The sequence below is a fragment of the Moschus berezovskii genome, chromosome 9 (genome assembly GCF_049115385.1).
Source record: "Moschus berezovskii isolate FMDL1 chromosome 9, NW_MosBer_1.0, whole genome shotgun sequence".
Taxonomy (NCBI): Eukaryota; Metazoa; Chordata; class Mammalia; order Artiodactyla; family Moschidae; genus Moschus; species Moschus berezovskii.
Window position 1 is genome coordinate 97535075 of NC_142468.1, and position 16694 is coordinate 97551768.

A 16694-nucleotide genomic window follows, 5' to 3' on the forward strand; every position below is an offset into this window, starting at 1 on the left:
AGGCCTCAGAACACACTGGAGGAAGGAGTATCATTAGCAAGGTCAGGTTTGCAGAGCGTTCCTCCTACCCCTTTACAGAATCACCAACCAACAGACTGGGGTCTTGTCTTCCTGGGCTGGAGGAGGGCTCTGTGCATCTGTTGGCATCAATGGAGCCTCCTTAATCTAGGAATTCATTATACTTACAAGTGTCAAGCTAGGATTGTCTTTCCTCCTCAACCCCAGTGAAGAGTGGTATTTAGTAGGATAAAGGTAAAGACTTCTCTGGTATAGCAATGGTGAACTTATGCTATGGAAAACAGTCAACATGAGCAAATGAAGAAATGGTCTGTCTTGAGCTATTTCCCCTGGATGGTGTTGGGACTGACCCTCAAAAATCTCAGGTGCCTCACTTGCTTCTTTCCTCTAGACCAGGACCCTGGGGACTTCCCCGGTGGTCTAGTGGTGAGAGTCTACCTTGCAATGCAGGGGATGTGGGCCTGATCCTTGGTCAGGGAACTAGGATCCCACATGCTGTGGGGCAACTAAGCCCATGCACTGCCATAACTGAAGAGAAGCCCATGTACTAAAATTAAGACCTGACACGGCAAATAAATATTTTAAAAAAGAGAGTTAGAGATCGACCAGGACCCTGGTAGAGAGGGTGGAGCTCAGAGGGAAAGGACCCTCTGGACCCCATCTAAGGAGGATTCAGTGTGAACTGATAGGCCACATGATGAGAAAAGTGACGTTTTGCACCAATTATTGCACATTATTATCAGTCAGCGGGATTATTTTCTATCTGGTTACAAACTGTACCTGCAGCTGTGGGCTTTCGGTATGACATGCCAGAGTGGAGAGAGGTATTCATCAAAATTTCACCACCCTTTTGGCAATGAAATCAGGCTGCATTTTTAGCACACATATTTTGGTGTCTATCCCTGAGGAGGAAGTTATATTTAGCACATTTCCTGCTAGCCACCGACCAGTGCAAGACCTTCTGAGTCTGGAGTTAGTCACAGTCCTAAATGTCTATCTGTGGAAGGTCTCCTTATAAACTGCTAGGCCTGTGAGGAGCCTGAATTTATAGCGTGAACTGTAACCACAAATCCTTAGATCCCACCAGGAAAGGTGCCGATTGGGTGGTATGTTCGTAGTGATTTCTTAGTCCCTGCTGTGGGAAGGTTAGGAAGGCCCCAATCAGATAGAGTGTGTGTGTGTGTACACGCTGGCATGCGTTCATGTGCTGGGTGTGGTAGTGTAAACAGGGCACTCTGAGTGACCTTCCTGAGACTTAAAAAAATTTTTTTTAACTGGAGTATCGTTGATTTACAATGTGTTACTTTCTGTTGTACAGCAAAGTCAATCAGTTATACATATACATGTATCCATTTTTTTTAGATTCTTTTCCCATACAGGTTATTACAGAGTATTGAGAAGAGTTTCCTGTATAACTAGTGTATAACTATACATTAGTCAATCTATTTTATATATCAATTACAATCTCCCAATTTATCCCCTCCCTCTTTTCTCCCCTGGTAGCCCTAAGTTTGTTTTCTACCTCTGTGACTCTATTTCTGTTTTGTAAATAGGTTCATTTGTACCCTCAGATCCTTCTTGTACCTGCTTCTGAGCAATGTGTTTGCACTGTGTTGGAAAATCAGGTCAGTATGTTATGCAGCCTCCCAAAGAGAAGTGGTTCTGGAGCAAACAGGGGATGGACTTTCAGGGCCATAGGACCCACTTCTCCATGTGGATCTTCTGTGTCAAGGGTCAGAGACACAAAATCCCTTAGATCAGTGCCTGCAGACAGTGGGCATCAGAATCTCCCAGGGCATGTGTTTAAATGCAGATGTCACAGTCTAACTCCGCACAGGTAGACTGAGTCAAACTCTGGGGTATACAGTCTGGGAATCTATATTTTAAAAAGTATCCCAAGTTGTTTTGTGATGTGAGCAGGTTTGCTGACTACTGTCTCACTTGGCCTTTTCTCCAAGGGGATGGTAGCAGCACTCTGTTGACATCAAGTCCTTTTGACTTTACGTCTTAAACATATCTTGCATCTTCTATGTGTCCACCAGTTCCTGGCCAAGTCCAAGCTCCCAGCATCTCTGGCCTGGACCACTGCAGTGGCCTCCAAGCTTCCCCTGCAGGGACTCATCCTCCACCAGTCAGTATTCCACATAGCAGCAGTGAGAGTGGTCATTTCCAGTCTCAGATTCTGTCACACTCCCCCAGATTCTGACCTTCACTTCGGTTATTTCTTCCCATTGCTTTTAGATGAACATGACATTCTTCTCACAGCCAGAGGCCCGGATCCCCACCCACCTCCCCAGCCTCATCTCCCAGCCATTGTCCCTGCTAATCCACAGACCCGCCCCACCCCCTTCACTGCCCTTCCTTCAGGCTCAGAGGTCATCACCTCTCCAGGTATGCCTTCCCAACCTCTCAGGGGCCACACTTCTCAGCTGCAGTTTTATACTGATTGCTGTAATCATCTGATTAAACACAAGTTTCCACGTAGAATGTAATTTCCCATGAAGGCAGGGACCATGTTTCTTCATTATCATAGCCCTAGTGCTTGGCACACAGTAAGCTCTAAATACCTGCCTTGGGAATTCTTTGGCAGTCCAGTGGTTAGGACTCGGCACTCCCACTGCCAGGGCCCCAGGTTTGATCCCTGGTCAGGGCATTAAGATTTCACAAGGAATGTGACGTGGCTGAAAAAAAAAAAAAAAATCCAATCCCCCTGTACTGGCCTCCATATGGCAGGTGCTGGCAATCAAGCAATCTTCAGTCACAGAGAAGATGCAGGTCCTGGGATGGACCTGAGCTTTGTAATTATACCCAAACTACATTATGTAATTAAATCATATACAGATTACTAATTTGTCCATTCATTCATTCATAATGGCACATGCAGTATTAAGTGCCATTTTGAGCTGCTGAATTCTGGGCCTAGCTGGAGTCAGCCAGCACAGCAGGCACTGCTGGTAATGATTTGAACACGTTTGGACACTTGGCACACCTCACTTCTCTTGGCTCAATCAAAATAAACATTTACTGAACAAGAACTAGGTGCCAGACATGCCCCTTCTTGCTTAAGCAGCTTGTGGTCTGGGGAGGAAAGACAGACATGACACAAGTGACTACAAGTGTAAGTTTTACAAAGGGGCATTTGAGTAAACCACGGAGACACAGAAGGGATGCAGGTCTCGTCTGGGGAGGGGTCAGTGGAAGGCTTCCCTGCATAATGCATAAGGAATATCTGAACTGAGGTTGAGGATGAGTGGTTTCCCTGGTGGCTCAGATGGTAAAGGATCTGCCTGTAATGCAGGAGACCCGGGTTCTATCCCTGGGTCTGGAAGATCCCCCGGAGAAGGGAATCGCAACCCACTCCAGTATTCTTGCCTGGAGAATCCCACAATAGAGGAGCCTGGCAGGCTGCAGTCTATGAGGTTGCAAAGAGCTGGACACCACTGAGTGGCTAACACTGAGGGCAAGCAGAAAAGGGCATAGGAAGCTATCCAGGTAGAGGCCAAGGTGAACTTCTGATGACGGCTATTTAATGGGCAAGTAGGGAGCACTCAGTTCAGCCTAATTCTCTTGTGAGTTGGGGCTTGGCCCACCCACCCCTCGTCTATCCTCTCAAGTGGTTGGCTGAGATGACCTGTGCTGACCTGGAGACTGGGCAGGGTCCAGAGGGCGGATGATGCACTAAACGGGTGGCGGGTAGCGGGGGGGCTTGTGCATGGGTACCTCTCAGGGCCCCCCCTCTGACTCAGACATCACAGGAGAGGCTGTGAATTCAGCACCACCCCCAGCACTCTTGTCAGAGCCATATTAAACATCATCACCATGAGCAGTTTTGATTCATTTCTTTATTAATATAGAAAAGGAGCCCAAGGCAGCTGGACCAGCAGTACAAAGCACCAGGAGTTAATACTATTCTGGTGAAAGGGCTGGCTTTACGAAAGTGAAGAAGTAGGGAGGAGCTACCCTAGTTCTGGGGCCAGGCCCTGCCTACTGCCCAGAACCAGCCCCCGGGAGAGAGTGACAGGTAGGCTGGGGACAGATGAGCTGGAGACCAGAAGGACAGGCAGCAGGGATGGAGCGCCAGGCAGTGAGAACCATCCTGTGGCTGATGAGGACAGGGAACTGCTGGCTGGAGGCTCCCCACTGGATCCTGGGCAGAGGTTCACATGAGCAGGCAAAAAAACCCTGCAGATACTAGAGGGGATGGGGATCCAGACATAGCTTGGGGTTGAAGGGCCTTCCCTTCTCTCCATCAGGGGTCACTGTTCTCAGTACTGTGGGTGGGGCTTCAGGGCCCAAGGCACAGAGGGGGGCCCAGAGGCCTCCCAGTGGGAGAAAGAAGGGGCAGGGAAGGAAGCACTTGAGTGTTCCCGGCTTAGGCAGCCAGGGTGAGACACAGAGCAGGAAAACAGAATCCCCGCACAAAGAGGCTGCACTGTGCAGCCAGGTGGGCTTATCCTCGGCCAGGACCAGCCCTGTGGCCTCGATGCCTGTCTCAAACCTTAGCAAACAGAGTCTGCGGGAGCCCTGAGCTGTTTCTCCATGGACCAGCCATGCCTTGCCCTGCCCTTTGCCTCCTCTGCTAATGAGAGCTTTGGATATGACCTCTTAGGTCACAGGAGCTCCAGGACCTGCTCTTGGTAATTAAGTGGGAACCAGCCCCTGAACAGAACTGGCATGGGCTGGGGGGCCAGGGGTGATGGAGGAGGAAGATGCCCTGCATGGAACTCCCCCCTTCCCCCGCCGACACACTCCAGACCTGGGCAGGCTGCTAAGAGCCTCTCCTTTGTCCGGGAGAAGCAGCTGCCCTCCCTTGGCACGGGGGGACGTGACTTGGTGCAACCCCTTCACAACCACCAGCCGGTGACACCAGCGTGGAGAGAATGGGGTGGCACTCTGCAACCCTTCATGCTCTTCCCTGGAGTGGGGAGCTCAAGGCCTCTGTGGCTTCTGCCTCCAGCCTTCAGTGGGGGTCACAGTGCTGTTTCTTCTTCTGTGGTCCTGCCCTGGGGACAGCCCGAGACTCCGCCTGGCTGGCACATGTTAGTCAGTGAGGAAAGGACAGAGGGGTAAGTAAGGAGACAGGAAGGTGAGAGCAACTCTCTGGCTTTCTCCTCGTCCTTCAGGAAGAGTGGCTCAGTCGACTGAGTCGCAGATCTCCTCCACCACCGCGTTGAAGATATGCGGCTGGTCTGCGTACACGTGGTGTGAGGCACCCTCGATCTCCTGTGGAGGGAGGACCCCGCCAGGGGCAGGAGGGCTCTTTATTCTAGGCACTGGAAAGCTGCCACACCATTTCTTTTTCTTGTAAACCTGCTTGCCTGCTGCCCATAAGCACTTGTTTTATCCAAGACAACTGTCCACCTTTCTCCCCATATCTTGGCACTTCCCAGTGGCAACCAGTGAGTCCCAGTGTCTCATCCTTACTTCTCCTACGGTCCCTGACTGTATCTTTTCTTCCACACTAGTCCCACCATGCTCATGTCATCCACAGGTTCGATACCCAGGGCCCATGAGGCACCAGCCTGAGTAAGCACGAAGTGAAAATCCTCCAGTCGTGTCTGACTCTTTGTGATCCCATGGACTATAGCCCACCAGGCTCCTCTGTCCATGGACTTCTCCAGGCAAGAATACTGGAGTGGGTAGCCATAAGTAAGCATACTCCTTAGCAAATGAAGGTGGAGGCAGGAGAATGGTGGGAAGGCTTCTTGGCAGCCTCTACTGTACCCAGCTCTGATTTGGAATGGGGATTACAGGGGAAGAGGGGCAGCATGCCTCCCATGCCTGACTACTGGACAGGAACCTGCCTTTTAGCTTGACTGGCTACACAGCAGTGAGGAACCCTGAATTATATTACAGAGAGCCAACCCTTTCAAATTCATGACCCTATCTCAACCTTTCCACTCCTCTTTCTCCCTGACTCTCCCATCACCCTTCGCTACCTGGGCTCATAGCTACACTGAGTCAATCATCCTGTGCTGCAGGTTGCAAGATTTCCACCTCAGCCTGTCTCCTCTGGTGGCCACCTACCAAGTCTCGGACGTAGGAATCCGGCCGCTGCAGCTTCACCTTTTTTCCCGTGCTGGTGTCTATCCAGGTGTTGGCCCCGTAGATCATGGTGATGGGCACGTCTTTTCGAATCAAGTGAATTCGCTCTAACATGGGGCGCCTGGCCCAGCCGAAGGACTCCATCATGGCTTTGAATGCCGTCTCCCCACTGGAAAAGCAAAATGGGGAGAGGCGATGAGTAAATGCCACAGCATAAAATGTCAATTTGTGGGTCTCTCGGAGGCTGGGGCAGTATTGTTGGCATCTTTTTGTTTACCTCAGAGCCCAGCACTAGGCTCATTAAATATTAGGAAGATTATGAGACAGGACTGAATCTCCAGAGGGTCCGAACACAGATGAGGGAGGAGGGACACACTTGTGAAAACCCCACGGCACTGAGGATTGTTCACTAGCACAGCAGGTTAATATGTATTTAACAGCTGTTGATGTGGCAGCCTGGGCGGAGGGTGGGCACATATGAACAAGACACATGAAGTGCCTGCCCTTCCGGAGTTCCCATTTTCCTCATCCTTCAGGCATTACATAATGAATTACAGGATTAACTTAACTTCACATTTCCCAAGAATTATGAAAGGGTAGTGGAGTTCGAGGAGAACACAGACTAGGGAGTTGGCTGGCTGGGGCTGGAGGAGAGGGTCAAAGGGTTCCTTGAGGTGGGCTCTGAAGGGCAAGAACTACAGAAGCACAGAGGGTTAACTGAGGCGACTGGGGAATGAGACGTTAGTCTTGCGAGGACCCAGGGGGAGTAGCAGTCTGTGCCACCTGAGCAGCAACGACGGCCAATCTAACCTACTTTGCTCCCTGGTCATTTCCTGAGGGAGAGCTTTCAGAGGCCGTGTCAGGAGGGGTCTGCAAGGCTGGAGGGGAAGCCAGCTGTCCGGATGGCTCTGTCACTTCTGTGGGAAGCAGGAAAGGTTGGGGAGACTGGCACCCAGCAGGCTCGGTCTGTTCAGGGGTTATGTCCCCAGTCTCCTTAGCATCCCTGACATGAAGGGGAGCCTGAGTTCTGCACAGGTCACCAGAAACAGAGTCCTTTCCTAAGACACTGCAGCACAGTGGAACAGTCATGGACTCTGGAGTCAGAGAGACATACCTGCAAATCCTGGTTCTACTTTCTTAGCAAGTTGTGGAACCAGAATACACCTTAGTTCTCTCATCTACAAACTGGAGAGAAATTATACCCACTTTTTGAGGTCATTATGAGGAAAATGAAAACATGCACAAAGCCCCTAAGTTTAGTGAAGTAGGTATCCCACCCCCCAGATATTATTCTTTCGCTGAATTATATGTTTTCCGAGGGAATGGTAACAGTTATCATGAACTCAAGATTGCAACTCAAAAAGACTCAGGGGCTTATAACACTGAGTGATGGTGTTTGCGGGAAGCGGCTGGTTATCACCAACATTGTCTCTGCTTCTTCCAGGGCCTGAGTGAGTTGTGTGGCTTAGATGGGAGGCCACTCGTTACACTGAAGTAGGACTGACACTGGGGAACACTTTGAGGAAAGGACTAGGGGTGGGCCGGCAAGGTCTCAGAGGGTATGAGACTGGCACCGAGCCCAGCTGAGAGGGGTCACGAGCAGAAAGCTGATTCGACTGTTGAACTGAGTTTCTAGACCGCTGTTTAAGCAGGGCCCTTCCATCAGTTGAGCTTCCGAGGAATGCTGGATGGACAGTTCCCACGCTGCCTGAAAGCAGTCTGAATTTGAGGTTAATGCTCAGACAGTGCTATTGGAATGCAAAGTCCCAGCTGCTTCACAGCTTCAGGCTGAACAGGCCTGAAATGAGGCAGGGCAATGCTGCTGCTCCCAGTGATCCTGGCTCGCCTGCGATGCCTCCCAGCAGCTTGGGGTGAAGTCTCCACAGAGGTGGTGCCTCGTGGTATCAGCAGCTCACATGGCACTGCCCAAGGGAAGATTACCTCCCTGACTCCGCCCTGGCTGGTGGCTGCCAAGACTGCGGATCACAGGGTACGGGCCAGGGGCCCACTGCCTGAGTTGTCACAAACATAAGCTTGTTGAGATTCTGGGGACATCCTCAATTCTCCAAAAGACAGAAAAGGCATTCCTATCCCAACAGTAAGTATTTCAAGGTGCACAAACATTAAATTTTAAAATGTATAATCTTTCCATCAGCAATTCTATTTGTAGGAATGTAGCCTAGAGGTACAGTCATACGTGTGCCAAGGAAGATATACAAGGAGGTTCTCTGAAGCAATATCACATGATATCTCAGACAGAAAATAACAAGAAAATGAGGGAATTACAGGTCTGGGACAGGAAAAGACTTGCTTCCTTTCTTTTCTTTCTTTTCCTTTACAAAATTACCATGTTCATAATACTTCTTCAGTTAAAAAAAAAAAAAAAGATCTTTGCAAATGTTTTCCAGACTCTTTGCCTGTCAGGCTGCTTATCTCCTGGGAAGAGTAAGGGTCTTCCTCTATAGAAACAGGTGGTATGTTTAATTCATCTATTATCTTCTCCATCCTTTTTTGCCTATCCCTGGGGAAGTCTCTGGAAATAAGCAAGCCTGCTAATGCCTATGTTCCCCTAAGTGGATGAGAGCTCTGTGGAAGAAAAAAATACAGCACAGACTGATCCTGGGATAGTTCTGGAGTTTTCCAGCAGCTGGAGTTTTAGCTCCAAACCCATCGACGTTGACCTGACTCCCAGAGCTGCCCTCACCTGGGATTCTGTGCATTGCAGTGGTAGATATACTCTGATATAGTATCATCATCAAAGAAGTCTGCAAACTTGCGCTTGAAGTCCGGTCGGAATCGCTGTACCAGGCCGGGCCCTAGGAGGAAACAGAACGTGGAGGGGCCACTTTGAGTGGGGAGGGAAGACCCCTGTCATTGTATGTTTTAACAACTTTAACCAAACATTATTTCTCTTAAGGGTTTGTTTGCTTTGTACACTTAAGGTTATAGTGACAGAGCATGTTAAGTCTTTTGGGAAGCTCCAGGTAACTACAAACAAGAGTCAGTTAGTTGCCAAAGAATTTGGACAGTCGAAGGTCACTGAGGAACTGGATTATTTGCAGCTCAATGAAATCCTAAGATCCTTTTCTCCAAGGATCACAAACCCCACAAGAGTCCATGGTTGAGATGCTTTGCTTTTAGGGTCTGAACTATGTTCTCTTTCTCCCTGAGACCATTTATGGCCTTTTAATCTTCTGAAGGTAGAGGATGAAAACAAGAGCCCTCTCAGGTTCAGGCCTGTAACAGAATACAAGTGATGAGATAAACCTAACGCTGGCATCTCAGACTCGGGGCACAGTTTTAGAGAAATCTGTTCCTTCCACCTTTCTTTAAATAGTCCATACACAAGCAGTGGGGCACTTGAAACACACTGTAAAAACTGGGCCTAGTGATCAGCTTCTGGCCTCCAGCTATCTTCTGGTCTGCTCTCTCTGTGAGAGGAGGGGTGAGAGGGAGGCATGGCAGGATCCCCTGGGCACTAGTTCTAGTTCTGACCTCTCCTGGCCTCCTCCATGGCTGCCAGCCACCTGCGCCTACCATACTAGCTCTGATGCATGGCCCTGGCCAGAGGCAAGTCCAGAAATGGGGACAGTGATTAGAACAGGGCTCCTGCCTGGAGGATTATGGGAGGTCTGCTGGAGTGCACAGTGCTGGGTACCCTAAGAAGACCAGTCCTCTGCCCACTTAGTACCCTTCGGCACCTGTGTCTCTTGTTTTCTTTCCTTTCTCCCCAGACTCCTACCTTCTGCTCAAATGCTCACTTTTCTCTTTTACCCAGAGGCATTCTGTTTCTCTTGAAGGGCCTAGAGAGACAACTCTTATTCAGCCACTAGCAATTAACCCCTAATAACTGGCTGCTGAACATTACTGTGTATATACAAGCCATCAGTGCAAGATAGAGTATCACCCACCTTTACCTAAAGGGAAGCTGCATTTACTTCATTAAAAGGCTCCTCTCCAGACAGGAAGGTGCCGGCAGTGTGAGGTCAGAAGGCTGGCGCCTATTAAATTTATGCACTCTGGCTGCCCCGCCTCCTTCCTCCCTTCACTCACAGGATTTGCTAAGAGCTACTGAGTGGTGATGTGGTGTCTGACTGGGGTAGGGCATGGTGTAGAGGGGCTTGCCTGCCTCTGTAGGTGATGCTGGAGACTCTGGTTCTGACCTCTCCTGGCAGCAGATGCTGGGTGAGCTGCAGAGATGGGATCCATAGTGACCACGCTGAAACACCAACAGCTGCCACAAACCCACACATGTAGCATAAAAACTCAGCAGAGGAAGAGTCACCTTGTAACCCCTTTCTGTCTCTCTGGGGGCACAGAGTAGAAGTTCTGCTCCATCTGTCTCTTGACTAGAAAAGCTTTTTCCATGCAGATGAAGGGGGGAAAAAAAACTTTCTGAAACTGCCGACCAAGACATTTGGTCCAGATTAACAGCTTTAAATAATAATGCTAGGCTTATTCCCACTTTTCATGAACAAAAGGGGATGGTGAGAGTCCAGACACAGGGGTGTTTCTAGAACAGGACAGCTGTGGTTGGAGGCGACAGTTTCTCTATCTGCAGGCTACTCACCCCAGGGTCCAGCGACTCGAAGAACAGCCAGTGGATTGGAACGCCCTAGGACAGAGGCCACAGCCTTGAGCCAGGTCGGGGGTGCACGGATCTGGCTGGGGTCAGTTGGTCGGAGGGGAAAGCCCCACGGATCCACCAGGATGAGGTGCTTAACTCTAAAGGAGGAAAAGGGAGAAGACAAGCTTTCTTGGCTTGAGGTACCAGAGCCCTTAAGTTGCCCAGGAAGAGAATAGCTGGAAATGAGTGATGGGAGATTCCCAGCAAGGCACTGTTGTGATGGAGACAGGTGGCTCCTCCTTACCTGTCAGGGTACTTGATCGAGTAGGAAGTGGCCAGGAATCCTCCCAGACTGTGCCCCAGGAGGATCATACTGGGGATTCCCATGCTCTCCCGCCATGTTTCTATTGAGGTCACAAACTCGTCCTCGGCCCCCTCTGGATCCCTCGGGAACGCTGGCCTCGAGCTTCGCCCGAAGCCTAGCAGATCGAAGGTGTGCAGTGTGCGGCGGGTGCTCAGTGAATCCATGTTGAGGATCCAGAGGCCCACGCCGCCCCCGAAGCCGTGCACCATCACCAGTGGGGTGCGGTCCCTGAGCTCAGGGCTCACTGTCACTGTCCAGATCTTGTTCTGGTTTGGAAGGGACACATATCGAGCCAGGAACTTGTTCTGCAGGCCTGGAGAGAGGGGGTCCAGGGCAGAGGGATAAGACTGTGTGCTGACCGTGTCATCTTTTTGCTTGGACTCCCACTTTTCAGCTCTCTCTCATCCACAAACCCTTCCTGGCCTCTCTCACCTTTCCTTTTACAACTCTCTGATCATACAGCCTAAGAGTTCAACTCCAAGTACAGTTTGTAGATGTCTAGTGTTAGTAGTCTTAATTGCTCAGTCACGTCTGACTCTTTGCCACCTCACAAACTGTAGCCTGCCAGGCTCCTCTGTCATTGGATTCTCCAGGCAAAAATACTGGAGTGGATTGCCATACTCTTCTCCAGAGGATCTTCCCGATGCAGGGATTGAACCCGGGTCTCCTGCATTGCAAGCAGATTCTCTACCATTTGAGCTACAGGAAAGATCCTTGTACATATCTTATTTGTAGGCATTAAGAGGGGCCAATGTATTCCTTGGGCTCCCTTTGGCTCCAGGGTGGAAGTGACCCACAGAGCTCTGGCATTCATCACTCTTGTACCTGTATATGCCTGGGGCTTGACCGAGGGAGAGTATCCTCACTGAGGGTATTTGGGAGGGTCAAGCCAGGTCCGTCTTAGGGAAAGATGAAGGTGGGCAGTGTTTGCTCTGCTGGCGTGAAGGCAGTCACACAACAGAGCTACCTGAGGTAAGTACTATGAATTTCAGACAAAGGCTTGAAAACTGACTGTTTTGAGGCTGTACTTACTCAGGCCCATAAGAGAGAGGGTAGCCATGGCTAGGGCAATAGGTGCAGGGCAGGAAAGATCATATGAGAAATATGGGAAGATGGGGCCCAAGGGTCTTGTTTGAGTTGATGGCTGCTGGTGCTCCTAGGGGGATGCCCTGACCCCCCAGAACATTGCCTAGAAGAGCTGGCCAGTGGGAATCCCCAACAACTCTGGTAACTGGATGAAGGGGAGGGTGGCTTATTGGGTAGAATACAAGGAACAGTATTATTAGAGAACATAGGATTGCTGGTCCATAGCTAGGAAGGTGGTAAATCTAAGTGTTTGTCTGATGAGAAAGGGAGAGATGGAAAAAGAATAAGAGAAGGAAGAAGTGAAGGTGTATTTGTACACATTGTGTGTTAATAGCTGGTACAGGGTTTGAGATAAAGTTGTGGGATGTGACAGAAACCAGCATGATGGACAGGGCAGGAGATGTTAAGGAACCGCTATCAGAGAATGTGCATCCTCTGCCCAAACTGCTTCCCTCCAATCATGGACATCCCTTCCTTCCACATCAAGCATTGTCAACCAGGAATCAGTGGGCTCAGTGGGTCAGGCTCTGGGAAGACCCTGTATCCTGGGAGGTGGTACAAGCCACCTTCTACTTACACTGGAGGATCCTGGCTTCTACATTCTTCAGTTGAGACATGGAAGTGGGGCGCCAAGTGGGCAGCCAGCTGCTCAGCCAGCCTTGAGGCCTGGACAGGAACACACAGGAACATTCACTAGCAATATTGCAAACACTGATACTCCCAGTCTTGCTGGAAGTTAAAAAAGAGTTATCAGGGTGCAAGGTGTTTCCCAGGCTCAGGAAACCTGCCCCTGTGGCAGTCACCAATTCCCTGGCTGCCTGATAAACTGTTACTCTTCTCTGGTAAATGGTTATTAGCAACAACACACCCTTTGTTTCAACAGATACACAGAATACTATGTGTACAGCACTTTACAGTTTATAAAGCCCTTTCACATTTTTTATCTCATTTGAGCTTTACAACTCCCCTTTGTTACTGGTTATTATAATGTTCAAGGAGGTTACAAGGGAGGAAAAAAAGCCAACTTTTAACAATGTTTCAGTTCTCCTTTGCCATCCCTAGGACTGTATGTTCCTTTAGAGTAGGACAAATTCCCATGCCACCTGCCCTCCTGGCAGAGTACCAGGGTTGGTGTATGCCTGCTTCCCAGCCCCTGGGAGTCCAGAGCACTGTGTCAGTGGCCAGTGGGGCTCTCAGGCAATCAGTCCAGCCTTGAATGATGTGTTGGGATAGGCAGGGAGTAGGAGGAGGGAGACCTGGGTTCAAGTTCAGCTTTGATTCCCTGATAAGACACATGTTGCCTCTGGCCTTGTTTCCAGATTATAAAATGAGTAGGAAGCTCACCACCAATGGCTTGCAGTAAAACAGGTAAGATAACCTATCTTGTTTTCTACTTTACACCCAGGGGACTTTAAGTCATTGCAGGGTACAGGTTGAAAGTACCAGGGTTAAAGTAATTTTTTTAAAAACCCTAGATTTATGTCATAGTAATGTCATTTATGAGCAGAACGGTGTTGGCCTGATAAATAACCTGTCTTTGAGCATCCAGATATGAAAGGAATCTCATAAGGTACCTGGGATAAAACAGATGCTCAATGAATTGCTTTTGTTATTCCTCTTCCATCCCATATTTCTCTTTTCCTGAACTCTGCCTGGATGAAGTGGATTTTAGGATGGACACTACAAGCTATAGGAAGGGCCTGTAAACATGAGAATAGTCAAGCAGGGGCATTCTGTGAAGGAGTGAGGGCAACTACTACTAATCCCCTCTCGCTATACACTGGACACCATGCTGCATCATTTGAAGTGCAGAATTTTAGATTAGGCTAGTTCTGTGATTGATGGGGTCGCAAAGAGTCGGACACGACTGAGCGACTGAACTGAACTGAACTGAGTTCCTTAGAAATCTAGTCCAGCCTCTTAATTTAACAGATGAGCAAAGTGATGCCCAAAGAGGCCATACATCTAGTTAGAAAAAGAAGCAGAACCAGGACCTGGATCTCAAATCCAGGTTTCAGGAATTCCCTGGTGGTCCAGTGGTTAGGACTTTGCTTTCACTGCTAAGAAACAAGGCCAAAAAACAACAAAAAAAGTCAAATCCAGGTTTCTCCTTGTGTTTCATCTGGACATTCCAGCCTCAGCTTTTTAAGGCCACACACAGATACTCAATATACAACCAGTTTTACACTTGCCTGCTTTCTGAAAGGACGTGTGACCTAAAGCCAGAGGTCAGAGTTCTAATCCTGGCATCACTACTCACCAGCAATGTGCCCTTAGCACATTATTTAGCCTTTCTCTGTCAGAGTTTACTCATCTTTAAAAGGGAGGTAATAATAGTATCTACTTCATAGGGTTGTCATAAAGATCGAATAAATTAAAGCAGAGAATAATGCCTAGCACAATACACACTCTCAGTAAATGTTCTTTTCATTGGCCAAATCATAAACTATCCATATTCTGTGCTTTTCAAGTAGCAAATCTCAGTTACTCAAATCTTAAGAGGTTTGAATTACTGAGGCTGCAGCTGAAAGTGGTCCATCAATGGCTTTAGCCAGATGAGAGCTGTTGGTGTCAATTCTATGAAGACTCAGAACCCTTCAAATAATCCACTGGGATTCCTTACAGGCTTGAAGTGTGGGCACCAAGAGCACAGAATGTTGCTGGTCTTAGGAGATAAACTTTCTCTCCATCCTACAGAGACTGTGACAAGTCAGAGCATGTCATCTGGACCGCACGTGGCCTCGTATCTGCCCAAAGCAGCACTCAGGAGGGATGCTGTCCCAAGGAACAGCATCATGGGCTGCTCTGCAGAGATCCTCAGATATCCCACCTCTCTTCTTCACTGAAAATGCTACCAGTAAAGTGCTGGAAATAGCACCTGGCACACTATCTGCTCAGTACCACTGGGGAGATGAGGAGGCCTGGGGTGGGGAACTGAGACAAGAAGCAAAGTGGCCCCTTAGCCACGAGCTTAACCTGACTGGGGTGGTCTCATCCCTTTAGGGTCAAGGGATCTTTACCCTGATGGTGGGTGAGGCAGAAGAGGTTCTGTGCTGTGTAAGAAGCCTGTTCTAGACCTCTGTGATCTTGGGGTCTAACTTCTTTGGACACTGGATTGTTCATTTGTAAAATGAAACTGCAGTGACTGAATATCAACTCTAATATTCTGTTTCCCTAAGTCATTGTAGGTATTATAAATTTCCTCTTGAAAGCATCATTTTGGAAGGTACCTCTCCTTGGCGGTGCCTTCAAGCCTGGGAAGCTACTACTGTCATAACGTTATTTAGTTTTGAAAGCAGCTCCAAAATGGGGGGAACACGGGATTCAGGAAAGGCCTAGTTCTGGTATAACCCCGGCTTGGGTGGAAGCTGAGTCATTCTCCAAGCAACTTTTCCTTGTTCCTATCAGACGGTGAACTGCTTGCCACACCACCTACAGGTGGCATCCCAAACTTGATGTCATTAAGATCGCGGTAACAAAATCCAAAAGCTCTAATTCTGAAACCGTAGCATTAAGGAGATTGTTAATGATGATTAAAAACTATCAACTAGGATTGCTGGCGACTAAGCGTCTCGCCGGGCGAAAGCTAAAGGAACTTGCAAGCCTATTAACCCAGACCAATCCCAGCCCAGGGGAGCCCTCTCTCCGCTTTCCAAGCCTTCGCGTCGCGGGGCTAAGCGATGCTCTTCCCACACCTCCGACTCGCGTCCGGGAGCAAACGCTGACTAGCAGCAGACCTGACTGCTACCCCCGCACCCGCGTCCACACACGCTTGCTTTGAGGGACCCGAGACATCACCACTAAATATAATCCCAGGGTGCAGGCACTAGAGGGGGCCGAGGAATGATCGCCGAGACTAAAGTGGAAAGTCAGAATCGCTGGGTTGCAGGCAAGCGTTTTCGTCCATCGTTCCCTCGGCTCTGCGGCTGCAACTCCCGGGCAAAAGCAAAGCAAGCAAACGCAGCCCCCAGCCCTCCCCGGAAGCCGACCTGAAAAGGAAAGGCGGGAAGATGTCTAAAACTGTTCCTCAGCCACAGACAGTCCCGGGTGCACGGCCCGAGAGAGAGGGAGAGAGAGAAAAGAGACAAGGTTAACTCACTGCTGCTCCAGATCATCGGCCATAGTAAACAAGCCCTGCCGGGTCGAGCTGAGCCAGCCCATCCCTCCACCTGACGCCAGCACCAGCTGACCCAGAAGAGCGTCGGATAACAAAGTGGGGCGTGGCCAGCGCCGCGGCCGGGGAGGCGGGGTCGCAGGACTCGCGCTGGGCCAGCCCGGACACGTGAGCTGTTTCTGAGCCCCTACTAAGCTAGGACCCGCAGCCCGGCCACACATCTGGGGACAGTGAGGGAGGTAAGCAGTACTGAAACTGCGAGTTCCTCCGTCAAACCTCCATTCTCTGATAATTAAAAGGTAACAGAATTACCCCTGCACGCTCCCACACACTCTTCCCTATTACAGACCCCAGTCCTCCCAGGTCCTCTCCTTAGCGTTCCTTCTAACCAGATGCTTAAGATGTTTGTGGACACAGTACCAGCGGTGGAACGCTCCTACGAAGGGCCTGGGAGCTGGTGGCCCAAGTAGACTGCTAGATTTTGTAAATGAAACTAGGAC

At 49.5% G+C, this 16694-nt stretch overlaps 1 protein-coding gene across 2 annotated transcripts; it reads right to left on the minus strand.

Annotated features, from left to right (window-relative positions):
• Nucleotides 1–4898: 4898 nt before the first annotated feature.
• On the minus strand, nt 4899–16259 carry ABHD4 (abhydrolase domain containing 4, N-acyl phospholipase B). 2 transcript variants are annotated; one of them, XM_055436445.2, is made up of 7 exons: nt 16180–16259; nt 12658–12746; nt 10935–11307; nt 10634–10788; nt 8768–8879; nt 6046–6232; nt 4899–5241 (listed from the first exon to the last, which is right to left on the minus strand). In XM_055436445.2, exons 1-7 carry the CDS (start codon nt 16239–16241, stop codon nt 5152–5154), a joined length of 1068 nt encoding a protein of 355 aa, XP_055292420.1. In that variant the 5' UTR covers nt 16242–16259; the 3' UTR covers nt 4899–5151. The 2 variants fall into 2 exon arrangements, with proteins under 2 accessions (XP_055292420.1, XP_055292421.1); XM_055436446.2 differs by having other exon boundaries at nt 16070–16204.
• Between the last annotated feature and the right edge of the window lie 435 nt (nt 16260–16694).